This window comes from Rutilus rutilus, assembly GCF_951802725.1.
Source record: "Rutilus rutilus genome assembly, chromosome: 9".
Taxonomy (NCBI): Eukaryota; Metazoa; Chordata; class Actinopteri; order Cypriniformes; family Leuciscidae; genus Rutilus; species Rutilus rutilus.
The window spans coordinates 26,422,894-26,436,245 of NC_140223.1; the positions used below are offsets into that span (position 1 = coordinate 26,422,894).

The following is a 13,352-nucleotide window of genomic DNA, read 5'->3' on the forward strand; positions in this document are numbered from 1 at the left end:
GATTACGTCATACGTGAAGTCGTGGACGTGCAAGACGAGCGTTTGTGATTACGGTTTTTTTTTTTTTTTTTCGAAAATGATCGTTTGCCTAGATAAAACCCTTATTCCTCGGCTGGGATCGTGTAGAGCCCTTTGAAGCTGCATTGAAACTGCAATTTGGACCTTCAACCCGTTTAAGTCCACTATATGGAGAAAAATCCTGCAGTGTTTTCCTCAAAAACCTTCCTGAAGAAACAAAGACATGAATATCTTGGATGATGTTGGGGTGAGTAAATTATCAGGAAATTTTAATTCTGAAGTGAACTAATGATGTCAAATCCAATATAGTTTCCAACTGTGTTGATTTTCATTCCCCTCCACAAGATGGCAGCATTTGATTAAATATAGAGATGGCCTCAATGTCAGAACATGCTTTCAATTATGTGATTAAGGCTTAAGATTTTGTACCTCTAAATTTACGATATATTAATTTATTATGAATAAACAGTTTGATAATAGCAATAATATCTTATTGTTTAAACGGTATATATAAAATTGAATAATTATGAAAAGCAGTTTACGAGTTTAAAAAAAGAACAGTGAACTGTCATCTGAAACGAATTTTATTTTTTTTACATACAAAAATATGTATTTAGAGGATCTTTTAATTGTTCTTGTGTGTTGATGTACATCTGCCTAGGCAAACCAGGCCAATTTTTATTTGAATTTGAATTATCTTAAAATCTACCTTGAAACAAATGAATCAACTGATCCAAACATTGACTGTCTGTCACTCACTCGCTATCTGTAATTTATTTTAAACTGAAATGCCTTCATTTGCAAATGTTCTCTGAGGTTTGAGATTGCGTGCTGCTGTCTTTGTGAGTCCTGGTTGTCTGCTGTAATGCATCTTCTCCTGCCTCAGTTTCAGGCATGAAGCAGCTGTCCAGTGAGAGCAGCATTGCGCTCTCTGATGAGGGCGACAGTCATTTGAGTGAGTCTCTCCACAGATCTCTCCCACTGCTCTGGCACCTGAAGAAACACACACACACACACACACACGCATGTTGGGTTTTCGTGTTTTATGGGGACTTTCCATAGACAATGTTTTTTATACTGTACAAACTGTATATTATATCCCCTTACACTAAACCTACCCATCACACAAAACATTTTTACATTTTCAAAATACATCACTTACTTACTTAGTATTATTTATAACCTGTTTTTCTCATGGGGACCAAAAATGTCCCCACAAGGAGAAGGATTTCAGATATTGCCATCTTTGTGGGGATATTTTGTCCCCATAAAGTAGGGTTTATCTGAACAACACACACACATATTTAAACACACTTGAATACACAAGCAGATGTGCTCAAAACATTCTTGTCGACTTACCGGCCGTGATATTTGGCAGCCTAAGAAGAAAAAAAAATGCCAGGCCTCCTATTGTGCTCACAGGGTTTCAGGTTTTGTTTTGATGTCTTTTGTTGAAGATTTTGGGGTCTCTTCTCTTAATGTCCTTATGCCACTGCATCTTTTTATGCTTTTGCATCAGTGATTAATTGCTGCACATCTCTCCTGGTCAGATCTACATTGTTGCATTAGACAAAGAAAATCTGCACTTTTCAGCTGAGGTTGAACCAAAATCTTGCTTTTCTTTAACAACTTCTGTTCAAGTATTTCAGATTAATTTAAATATGATATATTAATTTAGAATATATTAATTTTAAAGTAAATAAGTTATATATATATATATACATATACACACACACACACACACACACACACACACACACACACACACACACATATATATATATTAATATATAAATAATGAAATCTGATAACTAAAAAATTCAGTTTGTGAAAAAAAGATTGCAGTACTGCATTCTTATATATATTTGTTTGTTTGTTTATATATATATATAGATAGATATAGACTTGTCTATTCAATTATTCTCTCATCTGCTAAAATTAATTTGTTTTAAATGTCTTAATTTGGGCTTTTTCAACATTATTTACTATAAAAGTGATCATTAATTAAATAATTTAATTAAATACTTTAATAAATTGGAAGGGCTATCTTTGTATTTTATACTTTCTTCTCTGCTAGCTTAACGTGGACAGAAAATAACACATGGCTGATTAGGAAAAAACATTTTTCATTTTTTTTTTTAATGTCACTCTTTTTCTTCCTTTCCACAGGAGCTGTTTTCTACCACTCTCACTTCCAACTTTTCAAATCCAGGGATAAGAAGTTCTTAAACTCATGATACAAATTTTCCACAGTTAACTCCATAGGATTCCAATTTGTAAGCAGAGGGATGAAATAAACGGGAAAAAAAAAATCAATTTATGGAAAAATGATTAATACAAATAAAATGATTAATGGCAATACAGCAGCAGCTCCTGAATTTCAGCAGCTCTACAATGTGCATTGCTTTTTAATCTTCATTTGGAGTCAATTTGGGGAAAAAATAACCCCAAAAAAAAGGACTGAAATTAAGAGGAGGCTCCCTGTTTTTCCTTGTGTAATACAGTCACTGTTCCCTTACTTAATTATGGGTACAAAACTCTTGAGTAAGGAGCCAAAACATCTGCAAGCGGTCAACTGAAATCCTGCAACCCTTCAACTAATGACAGCCACTTCACATACAGATTTCACACACAATTCAAATATAGCAAGAAAGATTATGCCACAAATTCCCTATATCAGTGTATCATCAGATAACACGCTGTAATAAGGTCTAACCCAATGAAGAATGACCTCAGTGTATTTGTTTAGGCAGGAAATGAAGAACAAATGGCCTCCACCTGATTGCCACCCACATGTAAAACTCGGGTTCACGGAAAATAGCGCGATGTCTGTGGAATATTTACAAACGCAGGAAGAAAAGCTCGCCTACTTGTCCACAGCTAATGACAACATTACTCATGTGTTTTGTTTTTGGTGTGACACGACAGTCCTACTGGGAAAATAATAAATGTGCATTTTTCTTTTCTCAAAAGCAGATCACCAACGAGGATCAAAGGTTTAAAGCCTGCGTAAGCCTCATGTTTCCAATGAGTAGCAAAATATGACTCGCATGTAATAAGAAAGCAGCTGAGAAACAACTTATTTCTTGGCTAGGTTGTATTCGAGCCGCCACGACATATTGAAAAATTACATATGTGACATATGCGGGGGAAAATAAGATGATAATACTGTTGTGTTTGAGTCAACACACTAATTGAACATTTATCCTACTCTGAAGTGTGGTCCATAAAAATAAAAGAAATCCATCAAAAAGAATAAAAATGCTAAGCTCAATCAATTTAAAAAAAAAAAAAATGGTGGGTGAAATGGTGTATTAGTTTAGGGCAGGGTTTCTCAAACTCATTCCTGGAGGGCCACTGTCCTGCACAGTAGAGATGCGCGGATGGGCTATTATTTCATCCGCAACCGCATCACATAAATCATCATCCGTCCGCCATCCAGCCGCACCAACGTTTTTGACCAATTTTCAAAACCGCACCCGCCCGCCATCCGTTGATTTGTGTATACATATATTTTTCATTTGATTGGTTCAACCGCCCGCCACCCGCCCGAATTTAATTAAAATATTATTTTTCGTCACGTCATCCGCCCAATCCGCGGAGTCCGCGGCTGTAACCGCCAACCGCGCATCTCTACTGCACAGTTTAGCTCCAACCCTGATCAAACACACCTAGCTGTGAGTTTCTAGTGATCCTGAAGACATTGATTAGCTTGCTCAGGTGTGTTTGATCAGGGTTGGAGCTAAACTGTGCAGGACAGTGGCCCTCCAGGACTGAGTTTGAGAAACCCTGGTTTAGGGGATCTTGAGTTAAGTGACTGATTCAATGGCACAATGGTTGAAAATATGCTTTAAAATGTGTGTATCTGCCATGTATGTGCTTATTTTTTCTTTTGCTGATTACCTATCCTAGTCCTAGGAAGCTGGTTGGCCAATACGTTTTATTTTATTTATTATAATTCACTTAAATCTGAAGGTTACTGATGTTTAATCGCTATAATTTGTCAGAATATTACATCACTTTTCCGTTCCTGACAGCAGAAGGCTTACTAATGAGCTCTATTCTGTCCCTGTGTCATGGCCAACACTTAAAAGTACACATGGAACAGGAAATTCGACACTCGGAATTTTAATTTCTTGAAGTCTCGTCTTTTGCGCCTGTAGGGATTTTCCAAGAGTTCCAGTATCTTTTTCCAGGCTTTTATGGGATGGATAAAACATTTACAGGGGCCCCTGTACAGGCCAGCCCAATTCACCTCTCTTGAAGGAAGTTGATGAGTTCTAGATGCTGTTTACTACACTTCAACCTGTGCACTACAAAAAAAAAAAAAAAAAACGATTCTTTCTTCCCAAGCCAACAGATCAAAGCTCTTTTAATAGAAAAAAAATGTATCGTATAAAATGGACTAATCTCCCAATATCTCTTGTAATCGTAATACTGATGCATGCAGCAGGATGATAATGAATACAATAAAACAATTAGAACAACGTCCAAGAAAGCTCTGTTCCTTACGAAAGAAGAAAAGTACAAAAACAACAATGGAGGAAAAAAGGCCCAATGGTTGTAATCCTACAACGGTAATTTAATAGAAAAGAAGAAAATCTTTGAACAGACAGATCAAATCAGAATCATGGACACCAGACATGTGGTCGCTTTCTTTCCATTGTAAAGTCCCTCTTCTTTTCTTTCATTCGTTGCCTCTAATGACGGTCCCATTAGTGGAAAACTTCCAATGATGTAAAAAGGCCATTCAAACTCATTTTAACCTGAAATTGGCAGAACTAATGACATTTTCTCTTCTTGGCCTAGGGTTCCCTCGAGAGAGAGGTACATGACTGGGGCTTTTGGATGTCCTTTAAGACACCTTGGGATGTTTGTGAAATCATTTGCTCTATATTACATGGAAAAAGCCTATATAAAACAACAATGCATTTAAAAACAGTGCCAATGTCTCTTACAAATTACTCAAAAATATACAAAACCAAAATTCGTACACATTTTTTTTTCTCAATTCAAAAGAAAACTGACTCGTAAAGTACTAAGATGACAGCTTATACAGCAGCGGACCACACAATGAGTGGTTCACGAACTGTCCTTGAAAATTCAGCAGATTCAGACAGCCTTTCCAGCAGCACGTAATGGCCCGCCTCACACAGACGGGGCCCTTTGAAGACGGGACCTCAGCAATTAGGAATTTAACAATGACAATTTGCACCCTTCAGTCTTTTTCTTTCCATGCAGCAAGTGAGTCTTATTCCACTACAGACCTGCCAGCGCCTCTCTATAATGACCTTCGTGAAGGTTTCGAAACCCTTTAATGCCAGCCGAACTGGAAAGAATACTTAATCACAGTGCTGAAGCCAGATCAATACGACAAGTACTAGAGTTTCACTAGCGACACTTTCAGCCAAAGTGAATTTCAAGAACATTTTCAGGCAGTAAATAGCTTTCTGAAATTAAGAAAATCATGTTAATGTGCGAGTCCACCACAAGGGGGTGGCAGAAAGTGAAAGGTTTTGACTAAACGCTGATTGGAGGCCCAAATTAAACGCTACACATTAAAATGCATCTTAAATGAAAAGTCTTATTCTGCCACAAGAACCCTCTGAGTCCCTCTGAAAACATGGTATTACGTTTCTTACTCTGACCGTACATTCCTTTTGAGAAATTATAATAGCACCAGTTCCTGAATGTCCCTCCGGACTGCCAATCATAGATAGAAGCCAGAGGCAAAGAGCTTGACAGAGACATCGAGCCCAAGTTACTGTCAGCTTCAGAGATGTGATATGGAGCTGAACTCTGAGGTTCACCTTCCTCAATTGTAACTGTATCCAAAGGGACATTTTTTAATAGTAGACCAGCTTAGCGAATAACCGCAGGTTAAGAGGGACTCTGTGAGGTTTTAATTGAACTGGATAGGCCGGTTTTTGGATAGGACAGCAGCAGCAACGATGCTAACGCATGAATCAATAAATGGATCAATTCTGTTTTAGATTATTCTAGAGCAGAAAAAGTCTTAAATTCTAGTACTTTCCATGAACAAGGCACAAAGCAAAGCCAGGTACTCTTCAAAAATGGTCAGTGAAAAGAGGTGCATAACGTTCAGATGATGTTGGCGAACCACATGCACATGGAAAGTGCCATTAACATCATCAGAAGAAAGCCAGCGATTGACTAACTCTATATAATTAACGTAATGTGCAGGAAATGTCAGTTTAATAATGAAAGGCCAATGGTTTTGATTGAAATCGTACATTAGCTTGTAGGTTTAGGAACACTTGACAGTTGTTAATCTCTTCCATTACCAGTTTAAGACAGATGATTCGCCCCACTGATTTTTCAAAACGTACCACCAGCACAAACGCTTTTAAAAAGGACAGATTCGTGGGATTGTGCCGTCAAAATGCGTCCTCAACACGACCCCATCATTCTCATTCAGTCTCACCTCGTATGAAAAGGATCTGAGCATCATTATGTTTTCTCTTAAACTGAAGCACTGCATTACCCATTATTGATTCAGGAACTGCTCAGATAAACAAGTCAAGGTACACTGAAAGAAAATCAAAGTAATAATGAAGGTTTCCGTCGTGCGGTTACAAGGAGAATGGCATCTATAGTGTCTCGTGTCTTAAACAGGTTTTCCTCAGATTCCTTCTGAATCTCTCTCTTCCCTTTTTTTTTTGTACAAGAGCCTCGGGCGTAACCTACCACATTCACAGGAACAGGGCGAAGAGAATACAGGAAGCTTTTGTTTCCATACCTGTGAATACTGCTCTATTTCAACAAGTCAGAGGGAGCGATTTCTGTGTTTGTACTTGACCTGGCGACAGATATGTTCCTAAACAATGATAGACCACAATGCTTTCCTACACTGACAGATCTGTTGAAAATGGTGAAATGTCATGATATTCCAAGGCCCACATGCAGAAACCAAACATCCGTTGTTAACAACAAAACCTCTTGAGTTCCCCTCATTAGACTTGTGACATGCACAGAAAGGTCTAGCAAGAGATCAGCCTGGGTCATGTATGTTATTTCCTAGATTCCACATCCTTATTTTCCTTCTCTGCTCTCACCCCATCGCCAAGTGCCCGCACCTCGTGTTGATGCATTAGGAACAAGCCTTTTCACGTAAATATTTCACCTCTCCCTCAAACAAAAGACTGTTGGCATTTGTTACCGAGCTGTCCAAACAATAATTAACATAGACTAAACAGTCGTCAGGATGAGCAAAGGTGAAAGTGTGAGACTGGGAAATTGGAGAAATTGCATAGAGGAAAACAACCCACCCTGCAATGGAGGTGTCCTGGACTGTTTATACAGATTAAACATAAATACCCCTCTGCCCATATACTGATAAAAAAATAACACGCTCTGCCTTTTTCCCAACATTACTCCTAAATGGCCAGATAATACCCCATGAAATCCCTTGTCTGAAATACATTATCTGGCCATTTAGGAGTAATCCAAGCTGGGAAAAGAGTACAACGTGTGTGTTTTTTTATTAGTATATGGGCAGTATTATTATTTTTTGAGTGACACATGCAATAGAAACATTGGGTTTTACTTTAATGACATCCGTTCATCCAACCTCCACAAGTTATCTGGTATGATTTGAATTCCAGGTTTAAATTAGACTTGAAATCTCACATGATCTATGTGGTCTAAAACTTCTGGACTCTGTATATTTAATATATAAGGTGTGGTTAAAGGTTTCCAGCGCAGGATATAGCTTGTTCAAAAATTAGCGTTCATCTACGGCCTGACCTGACTTACCACCAAGAAAAGAACCAGGACTTTTACGAAGATTCAAGTCAGAGGTGAACCACTTCAAACGACTCAACCCAGCAAAGCTCATGCTAAATCCTGAAAAACTCCAAGCTCAAAACAAGATTACTGCGCAGTGGACATTCAATACCTGACAGTGGGTGGTCGCCTCAAATCTAAAACAAGTGTTCTTCCGTGGACAGGCTGCATGGGGGAGAACACGCCACCATGGCCTTTTACTGATTGAATGTTTACAAACCCATTTGGTCCGCCCCTGGTATGAGCATCAGCCTCTAATTTCTGATCTAATTTGTTTGTGAATGTTTTTGGTTGGAATGTTGTCTCACTATGAGAGCTTGCATGCGTATGCTCGATCTTGAGCGGGGCAGAAGGTATCAATGGCTCATGTAATCTGCCAAATCAACACTAAATAAACCCATTCAGTGGGTAACGGTGTACGATCACACATGCCAGCATGCATCTGGAGCACTCAAGGAATTATATAATGATGCACAGAAAATTTGGTCACAGTAAACTTCTAAAAATATACAAAAATCATCCAAAAGAGAAACTAGGTCAGAAATGTATGAACAGGGAAACCACAACATTATGGGTGCAGATGTGCTTGTGTTATCCAAAAATCTGTTATTGTTGTGCCACTGTGCTCTGTTTTCTGCACATCACAACAATATGTGTGAAAAATGTAAGATATCTGTGTGAAATTGAGATTGTTTAAAGCCAATATCACATTGATCAATCCTAGCTATGTTTCCATTTTTATTCAAATTTTGGGATACGCGCTCAACTGATTTTATCCAATAAGAAGACATACTCCTAAACTATGATGGAAACACATTCACTGAATAAATCCCTCAATGCGCAACAACAAACTCACATGACTTTGCCTCAAGAGAGGATGTGATTGGATAACTGGACTAACTAGTGGACTAATTTCATTGCACAGTATCTCAAATGCTGTTTTGGTCATTCTGAAATGCCTGAGCCAAAGCCTGTCATCAAACTGTTTGGGTATAATTACCTCCCAGAACTGCCACACACGATTGCGTTCCCAAACACCAAGCATCCACCATCATCAAGATAACATGACAGTGTTTATTGCATTTTGTCTGCACGCTCTGAGGCACAACTTATGATGTCCAAAAAAAGAGCCACAGTTGCTTCCCCGATTGCAGAAACTTCCATTTTTATTACAAATATTTTGTGCCAATTCCACAGGAAGTGACCATTTTGTTATCTTAAACACATGGGATGGAAACTGTGCTTTATTCACAAATGTTTTATGTGATAATCCAATATTTCCAACTTTGGATGGAAACATACTGCGTTGGTTGGTTGCACCAATTGAAGGATGCTAGTGTAATAATTTATAATATAATTGAAACATGTTGATAACATTAAAAGGACTGACACTGTAGTTATTGTATGCAAAAAGGCTGATTTTCAGCATTTTGTTTTTGTTTTTTGGGGGGTTTTGACCAAGAAATTTTGGTGCATTAGCGCTAAGTATCAAGAATACCCAACGCACGCTGCCACGGTACAGATCATTTAGTTTAACACTGCGGTACAATATCAAAGGAGAAGTGCGCTGGCTTGGAGTTGTCAGCAGGGATCTTTCAAGCCCAGACTAGAAAAAAAACAGACTTTTTTTCTACTTTTCCTCCCACAGTGCATTTGTGCCAGCCATAATGATGAGGAAAACGTAAAAAACAATTAGACATGGAGCGAAGGGGAATATTTTGAGAATGAGAAATGACTACTGGAACGTAAATCCGACACTAAGCGAAGGGTACGGCCAAATACATTTACGCTGTCAAAGGCAGACGAGTATAAACCGAGACATTGAGGTACACTGCACCCTGACATCATTTTAGCAGGGGTGATTTTAGAGCGATTAAAGGATCTGATAACTTTTTGTGGTCCTGCATTCATCATAATAGTGTATTGACTCCTATAGAAACCTGCACATACCCAAAACATCATTAATCTTCGGAAAATTTGACAGATTATTTGGCGATTGAGCTAAAAACGGCATCTAAAAGGCGCTATTACCCGTAAGACTATATTGTAAAACTCAAGATGGTCCAAATTCGGCTAAACCAGGCATCCAGTTTCAAAAAACGGGTGGATATGGGCAGGTGAGAGAGTCTCTTTCTTTCTCTTTTCTAAGGAGCAGCTAATCTCCTCTCAGGTTTAGAATCCTCAGCTGGATGCTTTGAGGAGAAGGAAGTGAGGGGTGGGTAAACTGCTGGGCTCTCACAGGAGGGATTAGAGCAGCCATATATCATTGTGACAAGCCTTTTCAGCGCATGACAGGCCACAAGGCCCCGTGTGTGAAGGAGATCCTGTGACACTTCCTGTCACTCATTGGCCAGGCACTGATAGGGCTAGAAATGACCTTTATCACACCGTCAGATCACCTTACTGACACTAAGGCACATGTTAAAGAATATCTATACATCTATCTGGTCAGTTTGTTTTTTAAAAAGAAAGAAAAATTATATTCAGCAATGATGCATTCAATAGATAAAGACATTCCTAATGTTACAAAAGAACATTTATTTCAAATAAATACTGTTCTTTTGAACTTGCTATTTATCAAAGTATGCTGGAAAAAAATATGAGAATGATCTATCTATCTATCTATCTATCCATCTCCTCTCTCACAAAGCTGCTGTGTGGCTGCTAGCGTCACACTTCCCTCAGCCTGGAATTAATGTAGAAAACTTTTCATATTACAAACATACTGTGGAAAGACTGAAAGAAATTATTTGTTTAATGAGGCCTGTCATTGTTTACACACAATGAATCACGCAAACATCTCTCCGTTGTCTATGTGGAGGGTGATTAGCGTGAAATAGTTAAGCAACTTGGAGGTCCATTTCATGGAGGTTTCTGTCTTAGCCTCACTGAAAAGTGTCGAAAGACTGAAATCAAATCCTGTCCTAAAAGTAATCTATCACTGACCAAACTGGACACAACTGAGGCATGTTGAGAAAGAAAAGGCAAAAAAGACTAAATGTTTTTAATGAAGACTGAATGTGTATTTATGAGAAGATGTTTACTGATCCTTATCAAATTCCAATGTTCTCAAAACAATAAATTCACCAAAAAAGTGCTCCATATGCACAAACATCTGGCATGGAAAAACAAACCCAAAGATTCCAATCAAACGATCCTGGAAGACTACAGCGACAAACTCCCCCAAATGTCATCTTAAACTACCCCTCTAACAAAGATCTTCTTTAGTGCAGACAAAAGAAACAACAAGCATACAAGTACATTTTTTATACAATATGTTCTAAATGCATTCATTTTTACTTTAATAGAAATAATACCGTCATCAGCCCCTTTCACACATACAGTCTTTACTGGTAAATTACCGGTAACAGATCATGTGTGAACAGGACCTTTTCAAATATAACGGTAAATTGGTTCTGGCAATTTACCAGTAAGTGAATGTGTAACATTACCAGTAAATTACCGGTATATGTGCTGTGTGAACGCGGAATGAAGATTACCGGTATTTTGCACATACTACTTGTAGGTCAGAACGCGCTGACGTAAGAAGTGATTTCGGCCAATCAGAAGCAGTCGAAAGAGCAACGGCTCTGGGCCATTCATAAAATGATGACGCAGGTGACGCGTTTACTCAGCACTGTTTACAAATGTCTTCAAATTGGAGTGACACCGAGACTAAAGCGATTTTCCTTGCTTTTCCTTTTACCGGTAAAGTCGTTCTGGCTATTTTACGGTAGTTTACCGGGATTGCTGTGTGAAAGGGGCTATCATCAGGTAATTTTGACGCTGAAACCCATTTATATTAGCTATTTTAAGGGGTTTATTTTATACATTTATTTATTCTATAATGTGAGCTAAAAACAGTCCTGACAGAAGTATGTTAGTTTAATTGTTTTAGTTTGGTTTTGTTCCTTTATTCCTGTTCCCAGTCATTGTTAGTTAATTGAGTTCCACACCTGTTCCCTGTTGCGTTAACTAACTTCCATTGTGTATTTAAAGGCATAATATGTAAGATATTTAGATTCAAATATCCAAAAACCACTAGAACAATGTTAGATATTTTGTTGACTTGTGTTCTTACATTATTCCCAAACGTTTCCAACAATGTTTAAATCCAGAGAAATCAGCCATTTTAATCAGGACACAGACCGCGTCAGTATATTTCGTCGCCTGTCAATAATCATATCCGCATTACCCTTGATTTCCAATTTTACTTTCATAGAAACCATGGAAACACCAAAGACTCTTTAATATATAATATGTGTTTTATTAGACAGGTGAGCAACTGTTAGGATACATTTTTCAACAGAAAACTAATCATTGTTATACAGCTCAACACGAGTATTGTTAGTCTTATTTTTTGAATCTCTCGTTTTCTTGATTTACCGCAAGTAAGGTGAAAACGACAACTCCCATGATTCTCCCTTTGTTTTGAATAAGCAGCCTCTAGCGTCGAAAATGACATATTGTGCCATGTGCCTTTAAGTCCTGAGTTTTCCTTAGTTCCTTGTCTAGTGTTAAAATTGGCTGCATCCGAAAGCTGAAAAATGCTGCCTTCTGAGGATGCATTCCAAGGTAGAAAGGCATCAAGCCACGTCCGAATCCAAAGTTAGCTTTGCTTCCTGTCTCCTGACTCAGATCCCTTCATCTGTATCCTTTACTGCCTTTGACATCACACAAGTTGAGCTACAAATAAAGATGGCATCTGAAAGGTGGTCAGTTTGTGTGTAAATGTATGTTTCGGACCAACGTTTTCCACTTCTAATGTCATTTCTACTGTTGTATTACAAATGTATTAAATGTTTAATTTAGGTTGCAACAGTAAAAGTTGAGTACATTGAATTGAGCATTTTAAGGTTAGGTTAGGATAATGGTATCAACAGTTTCTGCCAGTCCTGTTTTAAATGAGTCAGATCACTGAGACTCTCACCTTTTGTTCTGCAAATGGCTTTCGGAGCCCCTGGCCCAGACGTTGAATCGTTAGGCTGATTAGCAATGCAATAGACTGTTATGCTGATTGAATTAGGATTGGCCAGACCCTCAGTCTAGGGTGTTACCTAAACCTGTATACTCATTTACATGCTTTTTTCAGAGTCTCCACCTCTATGTAATCCCTCCCCTCTTTGAAAAGTATAATTACAATGAATACTGTATTATGATCAGTCTTGAGAAAAAACTACAGCCGCGAAGATCTCAATAAAGAATTTCTTCTGCTTAAAAGATCCAACTCAAGCCTCCTGGTTTATGCTTCGATGAAGGAATAAAGTTTCCAACACTACCTAGAAATTACTATTGTAGTAATTAAGTATTTGCCAAACGTAGCCTGCAAACTCATTTCCTGATAAGGCAGCGAGGGAAAGAGTCAGCTGCCTAAGCTTTCGGACGCAGCGTTTATGTTTAAGCCTGTAGTGCTTTATTGTTTCTGGTAATCATTAAAAGTTAGTTTGATTGTCACACAACTCTCTTTGATTATCTACTGCTGCTCACCATAACAGACACTCTTCAACCCTTAACATTTTTTAGAAAAA

General features: G+C 38.1%; 1 protein-coding gene and 1 long non-coding RNA gene across 2 annotated transcripts in view; one reads left to right on the plus strand and one right to left on the minus strand.

The window, feature by feature from the left end:
• Positions 1–2,375, plus strand: LOC311296322. The gene is made up of 3 exons (XR_014628565.1): positions 1–265; positions 905–973; positions 2,188–2,375. It is a non-coding gene; the product is annotated as an uncharacterized lncRNA (long non-coding RNA).
• Positions 586–13,352, minus strand: part of crppa (CDP-L-ribitol pyrophosphorylase A) — a 27,549-nt gene continuing 14,782 nt past the window's right edge. The window contains exon 10 of the mRNA XM_084418025.1: positions 586–1,011. Coding sequence (XP_084274151.1) covers positions 907–1,011 — 105 coding nt within the window. The 3' untranslated portion in view covers positions 586–906. The remainder of the gene's footprint in view (positions 1,012–13,352) is intronic.